Here is a 22,651-nt window from a genome sequence, read left to right on the forward strand (position 1 = left end):
CCGAAAAAAAATTATAGACAAACATCTTAAAGGTAAAGGCTATAAGACCATCTCTAAACAGCTTGAAGTTCCTGTGACAACAGTGGCTCATATTATTCAGAAGTTCAAGACCCATGGGACAGTAGCCAACCTCCCTGGACGTGGCCGCAAGAGGAAAATTGATGACAAACTGAAGAGACGGATCGTTGGAATTGTATCCAAAGAGCCCAGAGCAACCTCCAAAGAAATTAAAGGTGAACTCCAAGGCCAAGGTACATCAGTGTCAGATCGCACCATTCGTCGTTGTTTGAGCCAAAGTGGACTTCATGGGAGACGACCAAGGAGGACACCACTGCTGAAAAAAACTCATAAAAAAGCGAGACTGGAATTTGCAAAAATGCGTGTTGACAAGCCACAAAGCTTCTGGGAGAATGTCCTTTGGACAGATGAGACCAAACTGGAGCTTTTTGGTAAGGCACATCAACTCTATGTTCATAGACTCAAAAACCAAGCATACGAAGAAAAGAACACTGTCCCTACGGTGAAACATGGAGGAGGCTCAGTAATGTTTTGGGGCTGCTTTGCTGCATCTGGCACAGGGTGTCTTGAAAGTGTGCAAGGTACGATGAAATCTGAAGACTATCAAGGCATTCTGGAGAGAAATGTGCTGCCTAGTGTCAGAAAGCTTGGTCTCAGTCGCAGGTCATGGGTCTTCCAACAGGACAACGATCCAAAACACACAGCCAAAAACACCCAAGAATGGCTGAGAGAAAAGCGTTGGACTATTCTAAAGTGGCCTTCTATGAGCCCAGATCTGAATCCCATTGAACATATGTGGAAGGAGCTGAAACATGTCATTTGGAGAAGACACCCATCAAACCTGAGACAACTGGAGCTGTTTGCTCATGAGGAGTGGGCCAAAATACCTGTTGACAGCTGCAGAACGCTCATTGACAAATACAGAAATCGTTTAATTGCAGTGATTGCCTCAAAAGGTTGTGCAACAAAATATTAAGTTATGGGTACCATCATTTTTGTCCAGCCCTATTTCATTAGTTTGTTTTTTTAAATAATTATGTTAATCAACAATTCAAAAGTGATGGCTGATTTTGATTATTTAATTTTCAATAAATTTTTATTTATTGTTACTTTTGTGAGTTTCAAGTGATTTCAGTGAGAATTGTGGGTTTTTCCTTCTTTAACTGAGGGGTACCAACAATTTTGTCCACGTGTGTAGATGGTCCCTTCACTGTACTGTTATTGCTCTTATTACATTATGACTGTGGGTGTTGTTTTTCCACTTTGTGCTCTCGTTGGCTGACGGATGACCTCTTTCTGCGCTGCTTGTAGGGAAACTGTAGCCAATAGTGCCCCGAATGCTAGGTATGTATGGCAACAATAATGAACAGAGAATGTGTTTCATGTTGAACATGTGCCTGTTTCACTGGTCTGGTTTGGAAATTAGCATAGAGAGACAGAAAAAGATGATAACTTACAAGAGCCTGCTCTGTGAAGATGAAATGTCTTTTGAGTGAGGTGAATCTTGACTGTTTATGACATTTGTCTGCCCACTTCATGCTCTCGTGACAGTGTTTCTGATTATTAGTCCTCACAGAACTGAAAATGCAGAGGCCAACCTCCCAGAGAGCCAGGAGTTCTTATCAGGCGCAGAGGACAAGAAGACGACACGCTTTACAGACGTACGTTCAACGTGTTTCATGATTACAAGCAAGATGTTCAAGTGCTTGCAGCAGATTTGACATTCATTTTCCTCTCCTCTGCCTTTCTTCGGTTGTAGTTTGAAGGAAAAACCTCATTCGGGATGTCTGTCTTCAATCTGGGCAATGCAATCATGGGCAGTGGAATCCTGGGACTTGCCTACGCCATGGCCAACACAGGGGTCGTCCTGTTTTTGTAAGTTACTCACATGCATCTGATGTGATAAATCTCTGAGGCTGGAGGCTGAAATGCGGCTCCCAGATGCCTGATTCATTTTCCTCCCTCTAAGGTCTTACCAGTGGAGATCTGCGTCACACATAAATAGCACCTAATTGCATAGTAATTGTCTCATAATAACCCAGAAGCAGAGCTTGTTGGCGACACAGAAACTGATGACTCCAGGCGAATTTGTTTGATAAGTAATGACTCCATTTAATAGAGAACTGGAAGTCATTTACTTGTGCTATCAACAACTGCTATTGTGATCACAGATGCAGACAAGAAGCACGTCGGTTTTATTCAGCTGGTTCTCTACCTTCACTAAGTGGTTGCTGTAAATATGAGCGACTTAACATTTAAAAGTCTCCCCAGCAGCGTCGTCTGTCAGGTTCGTGACGTCACAGTCGACTGCAGCTGCTTTTTTCTCTCCTATTTACATGCGCTCGAGGTCTTCTGACCTTTTCAGCAACGGAGAGCTCTCATGCTTTGCTAGAACCAGTTTATTCGCTGTGGTTGTGGGTTATTCGTGGTATTCGTGCCAGCCACACAAAGAAACCCTTCTTTGCAAACTGTTTAATTTGAAGAACCTTTTGTTGGAATTTTATTGCTTTTATGCTGGCATCGTCATTCACAGTTTAGTTAACCTCTGTCTAATCCCGTCTGAATCTGCAACCATTAAGGACATTTTTAGTCTACATTTAACATGGCTGGATCCTACAAAGACATGACGCTACTCTGGTGCTTTTTTCTTTTTTAAAAACTGCAGAATTAAAACCAGAACTGTGATATGAAATTGTACTGATGAGCTGCCAAAGCTTTACAATCTCATTTAGGTTTAAAGATGCACATGTCACTATATACACTGTAAAATTCAGTGGAAACTGAAAATCAGCAGACAAAAAATACACTGAAAAATGGTGTAATACTGTAATGTTTAAAAATGATTAAAATGGTAAAAATAATGGCAATTATCTATAAATAGAATTAGTAGTTTCACGGTCATGCATTGTAAAACAACAAATTACTATTTGTGAAAATATAGACATTTGATGTGGACAATATTTACATTTTTTGCATGTTTTTTTTTACGAGGAACCTTTTTCTGTGATTTAATTACGTAATATCTGCAATTTAACAAAATAAGGAAAAGAAAAATGATTTGCCTTTTTTTATCTGTGACATACTTTATTTTTCTTTTGCATTGTAGCAAATAAAATAGTATATTAAAATAAATAATGTTGCCTCTTTGAATACAGTAAAAAGTGTGACATTTTTCAGTCAAATGTTGTAAAAGAGCAAATTATCCTTTGTAAAGTTCATAATGGCTTGACAGTGGACAGTAGTTACAATTTTAGTCTGTTTTTATACAGTTAACATGTAGATTAATACTTTTTTCTGTGACTTTACTAGTTATTATCTGCATTTTAACAAAACATGGACAATCTGCAAAAAAACAGTAAATTGTTTAGTTTTTTTAAATTACAGTTGAAGACAGCAAAAAAAACAACAACATTTGTTTTGTACGATGTAAGGCTACACAAATAGTGTAATATTTATCACAATGGTTTTGACATCCCACATTTACATAAATGTGGTTGCAATGCTGACATTTACAATGCTCTGACCATAGAAAACATAAAAAACATAAAATCACTTGGTTTCAACTTGGTTAACTACTCTGACATTAGAATGCCTTCTTTCACTCTTTTTAAAATACTTTTTGATCTCACACCTGTCTGAATTAACTGAATGGGGACACTAGAGCCAGTCAGGGGTTTTGTGTAGAGTTTAATTTATATTTTGCCACTAGGAGATGCATTGAAATCAAGTGATGAAAAATCTCACTTGAAATGTGATATTGATGCCAAGACTTGTAGATTAGCAGCTCAACGTGGAAGTGAAAGCTGTTTGTTTAAATATGAAAGTTCGATAAAAATATTTGCCTCTAAAATCCAAAAACAATTCTGATCTCAATATAATCATAATTAGTGTTTTTGCTATATTCGTGCATCCCTCTTCGCTCATGAGATTTCCATTTTGTTGCACCATTCTCAGAAATAATCAGGCTTGTGTCTCTGGAGGCAAACGTCGCTCGATAGCACTGATAGCATCAACACTTTCACTCATCTCTTTGTCTTCTCGGTGCTGTTTTGACACATCTGTGTGATGACTGTGAGGTGGACGGTGCTGAAGCAGCGTTTTACATGTGAAACATCAGAAGGAACTGATGTAAACCCCCCCAGTGCTGCACTGCTTAGAAATTCAGACAGGGACATCTTATTTAACTGACCGTCACGAAGCACAATTCCAGCGCACATTTCAAGTCAAGAGAATGTTTGGGATATTGGTGTCACTCCTGGCTTGTTTCAAGTGGATTTATAGCTTAAGACTAGATGTTCTCTCCTGTTGGTTGATAAGATAATTCATCATTTCAAGTCTGCAACAGAAAATTGCTTTATGTCACCATTCAAGATTCAAATCGAACTGGGAAAAATTGGAATACGTGGTGTTCAGGTACCACCGTCCCAAAATGTTATTTGAGGACATTCTTCTCCAAGGCAGTCATGTCTGCGGGATTTTGCCTCGTGGTAGAGAAAGCTCCTTATTTTGATCTGACTTGTGTGACTGTGTTTTTTTAGGCTGGCTGCAGTGTGGACTGACTGAACCCAGAACAGAGTCACCAAACCACAGTGTCTTTGACACTTGGCCAGACAGGAGCGGAAATTAACTCTGTAGCCGGTTAAGCTACATCTCAATCTGATGCGTCCACATAAGTGTGGGCAAATTGATAGTACATAGCCGATAGCGTGCATTTATCCATCCTGTGTTAAATGAAAGGCCGTGTCTTTGTGAGCATATCTGCGTGATGTTGCATCAAACAATAGAGTAGCAGCTGGGAGACTGAGGCATGGCCAGTCACATATTTGGCAAAGGGATACTGGCAATTTCACCGTGTTCCACATTGAAGTGCAGGCTGGTGAACGCCTTAAAATACACATTTTATCTTTTCGCCAGTGTTGCGCTCTTAATGAAGAACAAAACAGAATCGAATGTTTGCTGCATACAACAGGAGAAAACGAAGGCAAAACACAATGATCAGGCACAACTGTAAAACCAGACAGGTGAAGCAAATCACATTGATCATCTCAACGCTGTGTAACGTTCTGCTGGGAAATGTTGGGTCCTGCCATTCGTGTGGGCTCTGGTATTGACCCGGTCTCCAAACTCCCCAGATCTCAATCCGATTTAGCATCTGTGTGATGCGTCAATCTGATCTATCCACCCGCCACCCACACGACCTAAATGATCCACTGCCAACATCCTGGTGTCAGACACCAAAGCACTCCAGCAGAGGTCCCGTTTCCATGACCCAACAAGCCAGAACTGTTTTGGCAACACTCAGAACGTACATAATAATAGGCAGGTGGTTTTACTGTTGGCGCTCTGGTCTAAATGTCAACTGTAAATATGGGTCACCTGCAGCAGATGTCTTTTTATCTTTTAGATGTTTTTTTGGCTTTCTCTTGGCTTTGTTTTTAGTGTAGAGAGACAGACGGCAAAGCAGGGAGAAGAATGGAGGGTAGACCTGCAGCAAAGGGCCACGAGCTGGAAGGAAACCCAAGCCGCTGCATCGGGGACGATAGCCCCTGTTTATGGGTCACCCACTCAAGCAGCTGAGCTACATGGGTGCCCTCAGCAGTCGTCTTTACAATAAACCTTGAAGTAGGATCAAGTCTCTTATTTATAGATAGGATAGATAGGTCCTTTCATAATCCTTTGCAGGAAATTACAGTGTCGCTGCAGTTTCAGGACAGACATAACACCGCACTTTTCCTCAAATGGGGAACCATTATCCACTTCTACATGGAATTACTTTTGCTTCTAGCTAGCATAGTTTGGGTCTACATTTGCGCTGCATTTGTGCTGCGTGCTACTCACACTTCAATGGTTGCAGTGGAAAGTGCTAAGAACACTTTGGCACATGCTGTGTGATTACTGGCCAACCCGCTCTACCACCTGAGCTATGTATTCTAGATTATTGTTAGGGATTAATTGAACAATAGGCGGGTTTATAGTTTAAATGAGTACATGTCATTCCCAATCCTATTTGAAGTTGCAAAACTTGCAGTGTTCGGTCCATTGTGAGGACAAAAGTGAGAAAAGGGCAGTTTTTGACTCATGCTAATTAAATTCACTGAATGTCGATAATTTATTTTTATGAAATACATGTTTAAGAATGCCCTTTGTCTCTGCTTTCTTTGTGGCCCAATGTTTCATATCACTTTTGTTGGCGGGATGCGGAGGCTTGAGCAGGTCAGAGGCCCTGGCTCTGGGTAGGAATGCAGCGGGCTGGAAAGCTGCGAGCATTAGAGTTACAGTGACCCAAGTGTGTCAGTCTGTCTGACTGTCAGCAGATCTGTCCTCCCACTGCCACTTGACTGACTAAATCCTCGCCCGCAAGTCAGCCCAGCATTCTTCCACATGGTTCTAAAAAAGAAAAAGAAACCAAACAAACCAAAAAAAAAAAAACTTGTTCGCTGGCCAAGAGTTGAAGTCGAGGTGAAAGACGAGCTGCCTGGCCTTTGCAAAAGGAGAGAGGAATGGAGAGAGTGTGTGTCAGAGAGAAAGTTAATGTTGCCAACAGTAGCAACAAAAGAGAAAACAGTAACTAGTTGGAATGAGGTGGACTGGGTCAGGGAAGTCAGTAAATCAGGGGCCCATTCATGAACCATCCTCTTGACAACGCTTTGTCCCAGGAGGGAATTCTAAGAGAATTCTTAAAATTGTGATGTTTCTTACACAATTTTCTGAAGAATGCAGAAATAGAACCAATTAAAACAGTGGAACGGTTCATAGAAAAGCCCTACATCCACAGATACACATGCATCTATCTCTGAAGATTGCACAAATATGCATATGCTGCATTTTTGTAATTATGATGAGTGTCTAAAGGAGATTTTGGCCAAACTAGAACATCTCATAATGCATTTTCAGGATGTTTGTCCACATAGGTTTCTAAACTCAGACCACTATGGTTATATATGTTTGAAAAAATAGAATATTACATATAATGATTTTAGTGAGAGCAACAGTGGAATGGGATTTTGGAGCAGATTAAGAATTATTCCAGCAACCAAACTGTAGAATCTCATTATTATGAGATAGAACAGATAGAAGCTCATCTCTGCAGCATAATGCATGAAGTGACATTACATGTAAAAATGGTGCGTATGAGTCAGTGGAGAGAAAAGGATTACAAGTTCCTCTTGAGGAAATAACTGAAAATGGAGGGAATGACTTGCTGGGACTGAAGTGGGTTATTCCACTGCCAAGAAACAAAGAGAAAGATGATTAGTGTTTACAAAAGATTTTCCTCATTCTGTCAGCCTCAGTATTGCATTGTGTGTGTTTTTTTAAACAGCCCATCTGGTGTGTGTGTGGTTTAAGGAGGGCAGAGGGGCTGACAGGGCAGCCTCTCTGCATCAGCTGCAGTAACAATCTGGTGTAAAGTGGAGCCACAGGGGCTCCGGATTATATTCCAGCATCCAGAAAATGTATGTCGATGCTGCAGCTGCATAAACAGCCTGCAGGGTAACATACAGTGTAACAATGTAATGGAAAACCACCAAAAAATGAAAGCATTCTTCATGATATTAGTGGAAAAAATGTGTTTTCTGTCACTGATAGAAGTTGTTGCATATTTGTTTCAGGTTACTCCTCACAGTGGTAGCCGGGCTTTCATCATATTCCATCCATTTGCTGCTAAAATGTTCTGGTATTGTAGGTACGTATGTAGCTAGACAATCTTCTGATCCATAAATGTCACCCTTCAGTATCAGATGATGACCATGTTTGCACTCTCTGACCAGCTGCACGTCACTCTGTCTTTGTTAAACTTAATTAGATGCAGTCAGCTTAAGTCCTAGTGTGGGTTTAACATGTGGATAATGTTCTTTTGTGCACTCGTGTTTGGGTCTCAGGTATTCGTGCGTATGAGCAGCTCGGCTACAGGGCCTTCGGCACCCCGGGGAAGATGGCTGCAGGTATTGCCATCACGCTGCAGAACATTGGAGGTGAGGTCACCCACTGCCATCTGTCCTCACGCTTACACAAGCTCACATTTTTAAAAATGTCTTCTGACGTTTCTGGGGTAAAGCTCGCAGTAGTGTAGGATTTGTTGCTTGGGATTAGTATGTGCTCTGTGCATCTTTATGTCTGTGGGAGCCTTCATATACAATACATGTCAGCACTAACACATTCATATATATCTTCCTCCCACAGCCATGTCCAGTTACCTTTACATAGTCAAGTATGAGTTCCCTTTGGTCATCCAGGCGTTTCTGAAGGTGGACAAGCCTGCAGGGTGAGTGGACAACATGACACAAATAGTGTTTATTCACACTGTGGCAACATGAGTGAGTTAAAAGTGGATGTTTGACTCAGCTTCATCCTGTCTTGCATGAAATTTACTCTTGAAATAGTCTAATAGGACACTAATTGTTCTGGAAATAATGGGGAAAAAAGCCTATTTGTGTTCTTCACTTGAACATGTTAGAACTCTATATATTGTGCGACTAAGCGTCATAATCAATCACAGGTCTGTTTTGTGTCCAAACCAAAAGGCTACTGGATTGTTTTATGAAATTAGAAGAACAGGTCTTGCATGAAATTGAGAGATTATAATATGGGTATGGGTATGAATAAATAAATATAAAAAAGATGTGAAATAATATAAAAGATATAATAAGTATATAAAAGTCTTTCTCGCACTCTATATGCAGTTTTTTTTTCTGGTTCAGAATGGGTCTTTGAGGTGTGACTATACATGACAGTTAACTATGTGTTTTCTATGATTTTGGACCATTTGATAAACACAAATATCTTTTATGCTTGAGTAAAATGAAACCACAACTATTAAAACAGTGTTCTGAATTCTTTTGATTGTTGGTTTCTCTGTTTAAAATTTGTAAGGTCTTCACCTTACTGTGTTAAATGCCATGAAATGACATATTCTCTGAATTGGTGCCTTTTTATGTAAAATTGAAATTGTTACCCCACCAAGGAACGTGACAGAGTTATGCGACGATGAGCATAAATTTGTCAATTAATCTGTCCTTCCAGCAGTGCACAACATTATTCAAAAATGGACTAACAGATTTGGATGAAAATTTCAGGTAAAGTCAGAAATGACACAAGAACCAAGTGATTAGATTTTGGCAGTGATGCAGCTTATAGTGTGGATCCACGGATTTGTTGAAGATTTCTGTATCATTGCGAGATAGCGTCACAACGTCACAGTAACTATGACAACAAGTGAACACTACATCAGCTGCCTGCTGACGATCACATGATTGCCATCCTACTACAAAGCCACTGCTGCAGACTTATCAGGACTTATCAGGACTTATCAGGACTTATCAGGACTTATCAGTCAGAAATCACACAACAACTGAGCGGTCTTGGCGGGGTACTGTGCCAAGTGCTTTTCTTGTTATCACTTTGCTGATGATGATTTTCCTTTGGTACTGGTTTAAACCAAACTCTTTATGGCCGCATGTGTTATTTTGGGCTAACAAGATCCAGTTCCTGTCTAAATGAATGAGGAGGGAGTCATAACTGCAATTTCCATGGTGACTGTGACATTAAAAAAACATGTTGTATCATCAGTCAAATCTGACAACAAATGTTTCAAAAGTTTGGTGACTTTGCCACATAGTCACCAAACTTCAAAATGCATTTTTCTTCAAAGGTTATACTTCCACTATGCATGAACAAACTTTATGTCACTGCTCTCGAATCAGTGCAACAACACAATTTCCTGGTTCACCTGTTATAAAGCAGATGGCTTCCTTTTTTGAGGAAGGGTGTCATATAACCGCCATCTCTGACTATCCTCCAATAGATTCCTACTCGGGATTCTTTCACTGCAATATCTCTCGGAGCATGAGTAAATTAAACATCAGGTTCAGTGTGACATTTGTAGACACTGTCACACCTCCTACAGCTGAAAGGAGTAATCTACTTATGCTTCAAAAAGCAGTGAATTATAGCGTTATTGCTCAGTGGCAGCTAATGCATCGTCTTTGGAAGAGTCCTGCAGTGCTGCGCCAGTTGTTGGGCCAGGCTCTCCTCTGGATTTGTTCAGCAGCTGGCATGAAAACAGCTGTGATAGTGACCCCAGAGGAGGAGAGCAGCTCGGCCACGGAGTGCACTCGCATGAAAACACAGCGCGACTCCGCAGCTGAAAACGTAAACCGTGGGATATCACTGGCCGGTGCAGGTGGCCTCGGAGACAAACAACGCTCACTTTCTTGGATGGGATTACAAGTGTGATCTTACCCCTTCAACTCTTGGCCCAGTTAGAGCCTCTGCTCACCTACTTTTTGTTTCTGGTTGTGGAGGAAGGGGAGACAGATGCTCAGATACAGAATGCTGGAAAAAAAATGGGCAAAGAGTTTCATGGAAATTTTTAATAGTGGGAATTAATCCCCTCTAATTATAACAAAGCTAATCTTAGCAACAAGCACATGCACTGTGCTGGTTTCAGTGTATAGGGAGGAGAATGTAGACCGCCATCGCCACCACAGCTCTTCATACATGTGTAGATTGTGTCCTAGTGCGTGCAGTCACATCAGAGGAGATGTACTGTGACAACGTGCCCACTTTGTGTTCTGGTGTCAGCTCTGTTCTCTCTGTTCAACAGTGTCGGTGCTGTGGGCCCTGGTCAACAATAACTGCTTATCTGAAATGACAGACTAGATTGTCCCAGTGGCATTCATCTTGTCAGTGGGTGTGCGTTTGTATTGCTAAACTGTATGGGGGGTGGGAAGAATAACAGGGACACCTCACAATCTGATGCAATCGAGCACAATAACTGCAACAAATACAACCAGTTGTGCAATATAATATAATTGACCTTAATGACAGAGCCTATACTTACACATTGCAATAAATTGCAACTGAAAATGTTAAGTTGTTGTTGAATTAATTTATATATTGCTGTGTTTTGTTGAAATAAAGTAGAAATTCAGTGCCAGGAATTTATCTTTCATTCGCCATTGCCAGAAAAAAAAAAGGTAATCAGGTGGCAAATGCTTAATAATACAAAAATTTAGATCAAAGTCTAATTAGAAGAACAATATTTGCAGAGACTGTTAAACAGCTCCCTCATTTTCCATTTAAAAAATTGCGTCACTTGAACCGAAGCTAAACATTTGAACCTTCACAGAGATACATGTTGTTGTGTGGTATGTACAGCAGCCATGTTGTTTCGTCCACCTTCTGCACGTGTAAACACATGAGTGTGCGCCTATTTGTGTCTCTGGATGGAGGCAGTTTTTTTCTTTAACAAATGTGACCCTGGTAAGCTCGCATGCACAATTAATGAACACCTGAGGTCTGTGCCTCGCTGCTACGTGTTTGTTCAACAAGTCAGCTTATCAGCGAGCTCCTGGTATGTCGGTGTGCAGAGTGCTGTACGTGTGTTTGCTTATTAGGGCTTCGATTGTGATTATTTGAGTTTGTGCATCTGTGTGTTTCTGTGTGTTTAGTGAAAATACTGTGGGGTTTTTTGTATGTGGGTGTGTATCAGTGAGAGATTGTGTCCAGGAGCCAGATGGCCACAGGGCAAGATGACAACAGAATAGATGAGCTTCTTTTTTTTTTTTTTTTTTTTTTTTTTTGAGATGCGTGTTCGACAGATGTTGCATCTTCACAGCGTCTCCCACCTGACAGGAGACAAGAAATGCATCAACCCTACAGTGTGATTCTAAAAATAACTCGTAGAAATTTCTTTCCCAGACAAAGCTGTGCATGTGATGCTAACATGTGATTGTGTCAGTGGAGGCTGGTTGTCATATGTTGTTCTGACCCTCTCGTACTAATCGCCTCCATTTAGTCACAATGCGGATTTTTTTTACAGACTCACTTTGCACAACATTTGACTGAACACAAGGTTCTTATTTGGTATATTCTGCAATTAGTCAGTGGATGATATATTTCTGAATACATGTTCATAGAAGTAGAAAGAGTTGATAAAATTATTAAAACAGGTTATTATTGTGGGAAATATCAGCAGGAAGGACTGATTCATGACAATGTCGGATTTTTATATCTTTTTTGCATCGGTGCTGTTTGCCAACTATTTCACTTGTAGTAGTAAAATTCTCGATTACGTGATCAGTCAGTTTTACAAGATTTACATTCTCCAGTTCAGTACAAGCAGCAGTGTCTGTTCTCCTTAACTTGCTATTTTGCTACTCTAAATTTGAGTCGCTGCTTTTGCTCTGCTGGCTTTCGCGTTCAGTAATCTGCTTAGAAAACTGCTCGAGATCTTGAAAGCCTGTTCTTAACCAGTTATCGTCCCCTTGAAACAACCCACACTGGAGGCAAAAAATGCATTCTTCGATAATGCACGGTAACAGTTTGGCATTTTTTTCACTCGAGAAACTATCCCTGTGAGATGCAGTTTATAAAAATGCTCCGGGGCTGGCGGAGGCATTTCTCCTCATGTTTTCTTCAAAACACAGACTTTCAGATTTGTACTGTGGATCATAATCTGTGCTGATGGTCACTGCAGTTGCTTTTTCTTTTAACCCTCTGAACCCCAAAACCCACCAAACAAGTTCCACAAAATGACAGCATTCATCAGAGCAGAGATGAGAATTCCTCTGGGATGTTTAGTTTTGTCAGGGAAATAAAACAAATCTAAGGTTCAAATTGTATTATTTCACCAAAGTTAGCATTTTGTACTTGAAAATGCCAAAAAATGAAGTGTTTGCTCTAACTAGATTGTCTGTAAAGTAACAAATGTTGTCCTCTGCATCACAACCATGAAGTTATTAGTGGCTGCACTGTGACCAACAGTCATACAGACTCGAGGGACTTTGAACTGGACTGAACTGCAGTCTGTGTATGTACAGGGCAGATAGAAGACAAGAATGGAACCAAATTTAAAAATTATAGTGTTAAAAAATATATAATATACAGAAGCACCACTTTTCCCCAGTATTGGGCATGTGGAACAATTTTGTACATGTTGACTTAAGTTTTATTTTCAGTTTTAAAACACAGTCAAACTAATTCATATCTTGTTTAGTCTTTTTCACGATTTATGGTATTACATATTTGTTTTACTACACCGAGGAAATTCCTGTGTACTCTCTAAATCCAGCCATGATTATGCTGTTTCTATAGAGGTGCAGGACTTTATATTGGAGTGAAAAATGGGCCCACAGTGACTAAAAAATGCAATGGAAATGAAAAGCACCTAGGACTCCATGGGATTCAGAGGATTTAAAGAAAAAACAACCTCAAGCAAATGATGACAACAGCAAATAACTACTAGCAAAGGCTTTGGACATGTGTCGTTATTGTTTTCCCACATTCAGCGGCCTCTTTAAACACCATTTTAAATGACACGATAATTGTCCAATATCTGTTTTTTTAATATGAATTTATTTAGCAGCAATAAAACTACAATTTATATGCCTTGTTATCTCTTTTGTGTAATGCTAACTCCCCCCAAAACACTCCTGTGAACAATACTGAGGACAGGACTTCTGTGTTTTAGCCACAGCCGCAGCTTTAGTGCTACGGGCAGCAAAGAAGCTTAAAATTTCCACTTGAAATATTTGATCTTGTGCCACTTGAGCTTGATTTGTGTTCCTTTCTGTTCAGGTACAAACTGAACTACTTGGCACAGTTGTGGTGCTATAAAATAAGCCCTTTTCTACCACATAAGCCGTAATTCTTGAGTGCCTCAGTTTCCAGCTCACTTCTCCCCTTCGTCTCCTCGATCGATATCTGACACACTGCAATTGCTTAACAGAAGTGAGATTGAAAGGAGTGTTTAAGCCAAGTAATTCCAAGTCAATACCTTTAATTCTCTCTCTGTCTCTCTGCAGTGAATGGTACATGAATGGAAACTACCTTGTGATCATTGTATCGGTTGCAGTAATATTACCACTGGCTCTCATGAAACAGCTCGGTGAGTGTGGATCATCATGACCTTCCTCCAGCACCCATTTCATCTTTTGTCCAGTCTGAGGGGCCTTAGGAGCTACAATTATGGAATATTGTTAAGTATCTCCCCAGATAAGAGACCAGGGAAGATGCATTATATTGCTAAGAAATTCAACTTCTCATTTTTAGGAGGAAGAATATGTTATTTCTACTCTCAAAAAATGATTTGAGTGTGCTTTAATAAAAGTTTGCTAATGTGAACAATTATAAAGATGGGTGACAAATTAAAGGAAAATTCAACATTTCTATGTAGATTCTCAGTCATCCAGGTCTTAGTTGTGCTGAAGTCATCAGCAGAATACAACTGGACTTCTCATTTTGGTTCTTGAAGTCGTTTCATCTTCCATTCAAGAAGCTTCCGCAGTTCTAATTTGAAATTCCAGATCAATCTAGCTCATATGGCGAATTAATAACAGAACAAACATGCATTAAGCTGTGAATGGCTGTGAAACTGTCAGGTCATTGGTGAAGCTCTCTTGGGGAAAATTCTCAATACCACATTACAAGTTCCCTTTTAAGTGACATCATAGACCTCCTCTTCCTAAACAACCACCTCGCGCGATAGCGATTTGCTTTCTAGCGTCCTGAGATTTGGATACAGACCACAACAAATAGCGATCGCCAAGTAATGTGGAGGTTTTCGTTCACTTCTCACCTCTAGTATGTTGTGGGACACTCGTTGAGACTATCCGAGCCGGTCAGTGTGGGAAGAAAAGGATGCGGGGGGGCAAGTTGCCCCATACTTTTCGCTAGCTGAGCTGCTAGCTGAGCTGCTAAGCTGCCTGCCTGGCTAAATACTGGAGCTATGTCGAAAATTCATTTCTCCATCACTCACATGTATGAAATGACATATGGAAACAGACCCCAGGTTGAAAAAAACCGAAGTTCCCCTTTAACAGAGGAGGTGAGCTATGACACCATTTATCAGGTACTTACAATGCAGTCTTGAGATGTCTGATTCCCGATCTGTCAATTTTCTAAGATTCACCCTTTGAGGCATGTGAATCTAAGCCATCAGCTGTGTGAGTTAAGAGAGACAATGTATATCTGCGACTGCGAAGTGAAACCAAATCTTCAAGAACCAAAAAGAAAAGTCAAGTTGCATTTTAACAAATAAAAAGCAAACATACTTATAAAATGTTTTAGAAATGTATTTGGTCACCACGTTGCTGCCAGATAAATTTCAGTGTACCTTGGGATTGATTCTCAAAAAAAGTCTGAACCCTACTGGAGGGACTAACACAATTCTTCCCAAAGATACTCCGTCATTTAGCATTTTGATGATGGTGGTGGAAATTGCTATGTAACCCGTCAGCCCTAATTAAGTGTTCAGTTTGATTGATATCTGGTGACTGCAAAGGCATCTGATTCATAAAATTTCCATCAAATCATTCAGTGACAGTTCGTGTCTTATGGATGGAGGCGTTGCCATCCTGGAAGAGACCATCAAGATAGAAATGTTTCGTAATAAGATAAAGATCATCCATCACACAGCTTGGTAGTGATTTGCCGTGATTCTTCTCTCTGAGGGGACAAGTGAACCCAAACCATGTCAGCAAAATGCCCCCAAACAGTAGAACAGAATCATCAGATCCCCTCACTGGAGGTTTCTAGGGTTCAGGTTTTCCCTTTGATTTTGATCAGCCGCCTGTATATTAATGTCAAATCAAAATAAATATATTAAAAATAGACATATTATAGGAATGAATCCAGGAATGTTGTGTCTCAAACAGCATTCATTACCAATCACTCTGAAATTATTTGCTTTTCTTTGCTTGTTATCATCCAAGAACAAAAGGCTCTAGAGCTCAGAAGATTTTGCACTGTGACTAGCTCAGGGACATTTCATCTAAGGGGATGTTTGTCACTATCAAGGCTTGAACCATGGCCTTTTGCTTTAATAAGAATTGCTCAACCTCATATGCAATCTTTGCTGGCCTACTAGTCATTCTCTAAATTTAAATTGATGCCGTACCTTGTATTTTGATACATTTGGGGATTTCTTTTCTGTTTTATCTTTTTTTCCAGGAGTAGTGTTTTTTTGTTTGTTTGAAATATGCCTTTGCCGTATTCATGTTTTTCTTGGCAGAGAGAGGATTGTTTTGTGCCAAGCGAGCTATCTTTTTTTCACTTTTTTATGCCTTGATCTTTTTCACTGTTTCTCCTCCTCAGATGCTTCTCAGTGCATGGTTTATGCTTCTGTTTTTATAATTATTTGCAGATATGTCTGATAATTATCAACACAGCTCAGATTAGCAGGAGTTCACTTATTTTAAAAAAGTAACTGTGTTGCTCTTGTGACATACACAGTGTGTTTCAAGGCTAATGGTGTGTCATGAATGTGCGAGAGCAAAAGATTAAAAATAAATGGGAAGAAGGACAAAAGCAGTGAAAGCCAGTTTGGAAATGAGAAAATGAGGCATGTTGGCTGACCTCTTATAAGAAGTCTGTCTCCTGCCCAGACACCAAGAACAACAGAGCCAGTCGGTGCAGTTTCTAGTAATAAGCTCCCAGCACATTAAGTCACTTTAATCCCGTGCAATGTTTGAAGAAAATACAGCGGAAAGTCCATTTTGACTTCCAAATGCCACCTTACCTCACCAGTGATTACTGGGAGATGGGAGATGTTGCATATACAGTGTCTTAAATCATTCTTGTATCATTCTGATTGAGTCTGACTGTGTAATCCAAGATGAAAGAAATGCTAATGAGGTGTTTGTGTTTTAGGATACCTGGGATACACCAGTGGCTTTTCACTGAGCTGCATGGTTTTCTTCCTCATTTCTGTAAGTCCTCTGATCCTGGCATACATACATGCAAAGTAGACATTACATTTGACTTCCTCTTGTTTCTTGTCTGTTGGCAGACATCATGTTCAGATGCACTGGGACCCTCCCACCTCCTCTTTAGTATTCCCTCCTCTATCTACTCACTGCCATGGACTAATGTTTGCATGCTGCAGTCCCGGGCTGTGTTGGTTCCCTGTTTTTCTCTGACCCAGTTTTGGCTGTGTGAGCTATAATCCACTCATTGCGCTTTCTCTCTTCTCTCTCTCTCTCTCTCTCTCTCTCTCTCTCTCTCTCTCTCTCTCTCTCTCTCTCCCCCTCCCCTCCCTGGCTCACTCAGTGACATATTTTCTGCCTGTCTGTATTTGATATTCACTGTGCCCCACAGGCCCTTGTTTCAGCCTCACACCTCTCTTCTCTGCACTCTACAGGTCATTTACAAGAAGTTCAACACCCCTTGTCCATTTGTGGACTTCGCTCACAACATCACTGCCAGTGTGATGAACGCCACAGACCCTGGTGGAAAGGACAATCCCGCCTGTATCCCCAAAATGGCCAACCTCAACTCACAAGTAGGTTGATGCATGGCACTCACTCTGAAGCTGCAAATGCACCTCCGCTGCAATGGCCTCTGACAGCCACCCACTTATGTCATAGTCATCCTCAGCATGTTGCCACTGCACAATCCAAGCATGGAAATCTTGGTTTGAAGCACTCAGTTGCACAGAAGAAGAGATCAGGACCTTATCTGGTAATGGTAGCCAATGCTCTGACATTGATGTCAGGCTCAGAGATGGACAATGAGCTGTCTGAGGAGCTGAAAAAATTGCTTTGGCATTCAGATTTCTACATTTCATTAAGCTTGTGAGCTCTGTGAGCCAAAGAGTACGTAGTAAATAAGTGAAATGGGAAAGGTCTGACATTTTTCTAAGTGCTCCTGTTTTTTACACACAGTACATACCTTCACAGCAGGATGAAAAACCCTTAATAACAGCTAGAAAAACTTGATTGTAGTGTTGCATAACTTAATACCACTGAAACAGTTTTACTTCCCAGAAAATTAGAAAATACAGGTTTGTTTTTATTAAATCCTATCAGGTTTTTATTGGCATCCCTTAAAGATGTATGAGATTTTCCTCACCCAGGCTAGTAGGACCAATCCCTGCTGCTTAGCAGCTCACAAGTAAGGCATTCTTAAATAGGCTAAAGCTGGTCTGCAGCCAAGCCCGAGTTAATCACAGAGAAACAATTAGTTCTCTGTGATGTGTCTGAGGGAGCAATGGGCAGTAAAGCGCGAGGTTGGTGGTAAGACGTCTGGGATGGCGCTGCTGTATCTATGGTGACCTGTTGGGGTTCATTTTCAGACGGCCTACACCATCCCCATCCTGGCGTTCGCCTTTGTGTGCCACCCCGAGGTCCTCCCCATCTACACAGAGCTGCGCAAGTATGTTCCTATGATGGAAACGTCCTGCTAAGTTTCCTTTGGATAAGAAATCAGTTGCATAACAAAGAGGACAGCTACTGTGTCTGCTTTGTGCTTGGCTGATCATAACCTATTCACATGCACTGCTTTCACTTCTTTTTGTTAAACTGTTGGCACTGCTTGTATGGTGTAGCATGTTGTTACTGTAAATGTGTCATCCTGCTTTGAACCAGAATTGTTTGTTTTTCTAGAAATGAATCCTAATGGGCTATTGACTCTTTATTTCTACCATCAAAGTTGGCCCAGAGCTGAACATGGTATTTAATACTAACTGGGCTAAATGCTTTCGAGATAGACACAGTGCAGTATTTTTACATTGGGCGCCCTGATGCTGTGTGTTTGTTTGTGTGTATATGTGTGTGCGTGACATCACATAGCAATATTTTCTGATTTCAGTGCCACCAAGAAAAAGATGCAGCATGTGGCCAACATCTCCATTGCAGTTATGTACGGCATGTACTTCCTGGCTGCTCTTTTTGGATACCTAACTTTCTATGGTGAGGCCTAGTCCTCCTCGCACTGTAGAATTATCTATCTATCTATCTATCTATCTATCTATCTATCTATCTATCTATCTATCTATCTATCTATCTATCTATCTATCTATCTATCTATCTATCTATCTATCTATCTATCTATCTATCTATCTATCTATCTATCTATCTATCTATCTATCTATCTATCTATCTATCTATCTATCTATCTATCTATCTATCTATCTATCTATCTATCTATCTATCTATCTATCTATCTATCTATCTATCTATCTATCTATCTATCTATCTATCTATCTATCTATCTATCTATCTATCTATCTATCTATCTATCTATCTATCTATCTATCTATCTATCTATCTATCTATCTATCTATCTATCTATCTATCTATCTATCTATCTATCTATCTATCTATCTATCTATCTATCTATCTATCTATCTATCTATCTATCTATCTATCTATCTATCTATCTATCTATCTATCTATCTATCTATCTATCTATCTATCTATCTATCTATCTATCTATCTATCTATCTGTCTCATTTGCCTCATTTGCCTCATTTGCCTCATTTTGCTTAATTTCTTTATTCATGCTTTCAATTTAATTGTTAGTTTCATATTCTGCTAAAAGTCTATGGGCCTGGATGGCATCATGGTTCATCTATGCCTTCTAGTGGTCATAATGTAAATCTAAATAGTTGCACATTATAAATTAAATATAGAATTTTTTTACCTACAGTATGATGTACTCTTGTTAACATTAATATTATTTATATACTCATGAATAATGTTGTATATATAATCATGTCAACTTCTGGAGTTGGTTCTTCAGGACTGTTCTTCTTTCTTATTGGTTCATCACTCTTAGACCTGCCCCGTTTTCCTGTTTTTATCTCCTCCAGGTGAGGTGGAAGCTGAGCTGCTCCACACCTACAGCCGCATCGATCCGTATGACACTTTGATTTTGTGTGTGCGCGTGGCCGTGCTCACTGCCGTCACACTCACTGTACCGATTGTACTCTTTCCTGTAAGTACGGTTTTTGAACTCACAATTTACACGGTGGGTCTCTCAAATAATGCCTCTGTGATGTTTTAAAATGTGATGTTGTTGTTGTTCTGATCAGGTACGGCGAGCGATCCAGCAGATGATGTTTCCCAACAAGACCTTCTACTGGCCTCGCCACATCGCCATCGCCTTCACTCTGCTCACTTTCATCAACCTGCTGGTCATCTTTGCCCCCAACATCCTGGGTATCTTTGGGGTCATCGGTAGGTCAGACCAACCCTGCTTAACACTTTAAAGCACCAGAATTTACAAGCTCATCAATTATAAGAGGCAAACTAAAAAAAAAACTGAGTGACACTGATTGGTGTCTGTAATGTAATCTATTTTATTTTGATGTAAACCATGTAAGAATATGACAAGAATTTCCATCCTTAACATTTTAATCTTCATCTCTGCTTAGCTGTACGGCACTTTATAGTGTATTACCTATGGCTTTGGTCTACTCTCAGCAGTATTTTGGATATTTTTCTTAGTGAGAAAGATCCAAAAACTGACAGTACTACAAGTACAAGCTGAAGAACCTGATATTTAATTCCCCTCTGGACTTGGTGGAGCCCAAAAGAGACCAAAAACAAATATTAAAAGAGAGTAAAGAAAAAAAGAGAGGTCTTATATTTGCATGTGGCCAGAAATACAATTCCAGATGAATGATATTGTTGCTCCGTAACTGCTAGATGTGTAAACAAGCAAAATGTTGCTGAAAAGTTTGCTCTTTCAGCTTGACAAACCATTATACCATACGCTACAAAGTGGACAATAGATACATACGTGTGCATGCTTTTGTATTTACAAAATAAACAAAAATGAATAAATAAGCTGAATTTGAGCAGGCCAGTAAACAGTGAGAAGAAAATTAAAGGAAGCTGCTGGGAAAATGAATTTGAGTCATGAAGTTACAAAAGATTGACAATTATCTAGAGCCACAAGAACAAACAAATTTAAAAAGACGTGTATGGCAGACTAGAGCCTACCCACCTAGTTTTAGATGTATCTTTTTTGCACAATATGTAACATTATCATAGATAATACCGCAGATTTTGAGAACAGCGATAAATATTTGGAAGAAGATCTTTCGTACTGTCTCTGCTAATGCTGCAGAGTGATAGTTAGCAAACAGCACACTTCAAACATTAAGTTCAAAAGCTTTGTATCATCAATATTCACTTTGGTAATGGAGCAAATAAATATAAAAAAGTCTTTCTTTCCATTTTTTGCTAATCACCACATCGTCACCACAGTGCTGAGTGAATAGCTGCAGGACGTAATGAGAACTGAAGGGAGTGAGAATTCACGGAGAGTCAGTTTCATGAATAATTTTGTGCTTTGTGCTTTCCAGGTGCCACCTCTGCCCCTTGTCTCATCTTCATCTTCCCCGCCGTCTTTTACATTCGTATCGTACCCAAAGAAGAAGAGCCACTGCGCTCGGCCCCCAAAATCCTGGTGAGCGTCATTAGAATACCAGAAAATTATTACATATTTCCTTTGAGATGCAGAGTAGAGTAAAGTAGGTTCATTTGAAAAGAAACTGAGAATGCAGTGGTGAACAACGTTGGATCGATATTTGAGACATTGTTGTGTTCCAAAATTTTTAATTTGATTTCTCAGAACATGGGCTGCTCAGTGGCGTAGTGGTTAGCACTTTTGCCTTGCAGCAAGAAGATCCCTGGTTCGAATCCCGGGGTGGGCCTGGGATCTTTCTGCATGGAGTTTGCATGAGCATGCTTGGGTTTCCTCTGGGCACTCTGGCTTCCTCCCACAGTCCAAAAATATGCTGAGGTTAATTGAGTACTCTAAATTGCCCGTGGGTGTGATTGTTTGTCTGTATATGTAGCCCTGTGACAGACTGGTGACCTGTCCAGGGTGTCCCCTGCCTTTGCACGAGTCAGCTGGGATAGGCTCCAGCACCCCCTGCAACCCTAGTGAGGATAAAGCGGTGTATAGAGAATGGATGGATTTCTGAACAGGCTGCAGAGAGTTTAGTCAGATTTGTTGCAAACATTCGCTTGTACTCAACCGTGAACTGATTGAACTTGGGTCAGAGGTCAGTGTGATCTCACAAAACATGCTTTTGGCCATGAATCAAGAATCCATTCATCAGAAATTATGACTACAGAATTTCACACCAATGTTTAAATGGTTAAAGATTAACTTTGCTGTCCCCCTTCTCATCTCTAAGTCTCTACATCTCGATTTCTCTCCTCCACTCCTCTCCTCATGTCTTAGTCCCTCCCACCAGAGATGTGAGGAGGAGACACAAGGTGAGAGGAGTCGAGGCAACACAGTTAACAAAATGAGACATCCTCGCCTTGAAGCTGTGGTTTTAAAGTGAAGTCAATGAAATGTGATGTGTGGCACAGCGGCATCATCTGCATCAACACACACACATGGGTCAGAAAGTATGGAAGAGGTGGGACACACAAAAAGGAATATACAAATCAAGAATGCTAAGTATTATGATTGTGCAGTATGCAGTATACTCAATGCACACACTCATTGTTTGTATTTTGCAGCTGTGTGTCACACCTCTTTTATACATCGCAGGTGACTAAAGGCAAATCATTCAGTGAGGATACGCCAGTACCGCCTCACTCATAGCTTCTCCTCAGAATGCATTTTAAGAATTGATTTGATGAAGATCAGTTTTTGGGTTGCAGGCGGAAAGATACAGGACACAGGAGATGACGGATATATTCTATATATATATATTTTTTTAAGTGAATCTTGACCAGTTTCCGTCTTTAGATGGTCTCTGTACATATCTGGGTTACAGTTCTGTAAAAAAAAAAAAGGAAAAATAATCTAAAGACAGCTTCACACCAGGCTAAATGGTGGTGTTTTGCTGCCCTCTCTGGTCAAAGGTTTCTGTTTCACCTCCCTG

General features: G+C 40.2%; 1 protein-coding gene across 2 annotated transcripts in view; it reads left to right on the forward strand.

Moving 5' to 3' along the window:
• Positions 1-22,651, forward strand: part of LOC110949900 (sodium-coupled neutral amino acid transporter 3-like) — a 49,876-nt gene that overhangs the window by 23,855 nt on the left and 3,370 nt on the right. Inside the window, exons 3-16 of one of the 2 annotated variants that reach the window (XM_022192216.2) lie at positions 1,330-1,362; positions 1,586-1,679; positions 1,778-1,893; positions 7,629-7,702; positions 7,899-7,991; positions 8,200-8,281; positions 13,824-13,906; positions 16,669-16,727; positions 17,159-17,299; positions 18,092-18,171; positions 18,607-18,707; positions 19,610-19,734; positions 19,832-19,976; positions 21,110-21,213. In XM_022192216.2, coding sequence (XP_022047908.1) covers positions 1,330-1,362; positions 1,586-1,679; positions 1,778-1,893; positions 7,629-7,702; positions 7,899-7,991; positions 8,200-8,281; positions 13,824-13,906; positions 16,669-16,727; positions 17,159-17,299; positions 18,092-18,171; positions 18,607-18,707; positions 19,610-19,734; positions 19,832-19,976; positions 21,110-21,213 — 1,330 coding nt within the window. The remainder of the gene's footprint in view (positions 1-1,329; positions 1,363-1,585; positions 1,680-1,777; positions 1,894-7,628; positions 7,703-7,898; positions 7,992-8,199; positions 8,282-13,823; positions 13,907-16,668; positions 16,728-17,158; positions 17,300-18,091; positions 18,172-18,606; positions 18,708-19,609; positions 19,735-19,831; positions 19,977-21,109; positions 21,214-22,651) is intronic. The other variant, XM_022192217.2, reaches the window with a different exon arrangement.

Source organism: Acanthochromis polyacanthus, chromosome 5 (genome assembly GCF_021347895.1).
Source record: "Acanthochromis polyacanthus isolate Apoly-LR-REF ecotype Palm Island chromosome 5, KAUST_Apoly_ChrSc, whole genome shotgun sequence".
Classification (NCBI taxonomy): Eukaryota; Metazoa; Chordata; class Actinopteri; family Pomacentridae; genus Acanthochromis; species Acanthochromis polyacanthus.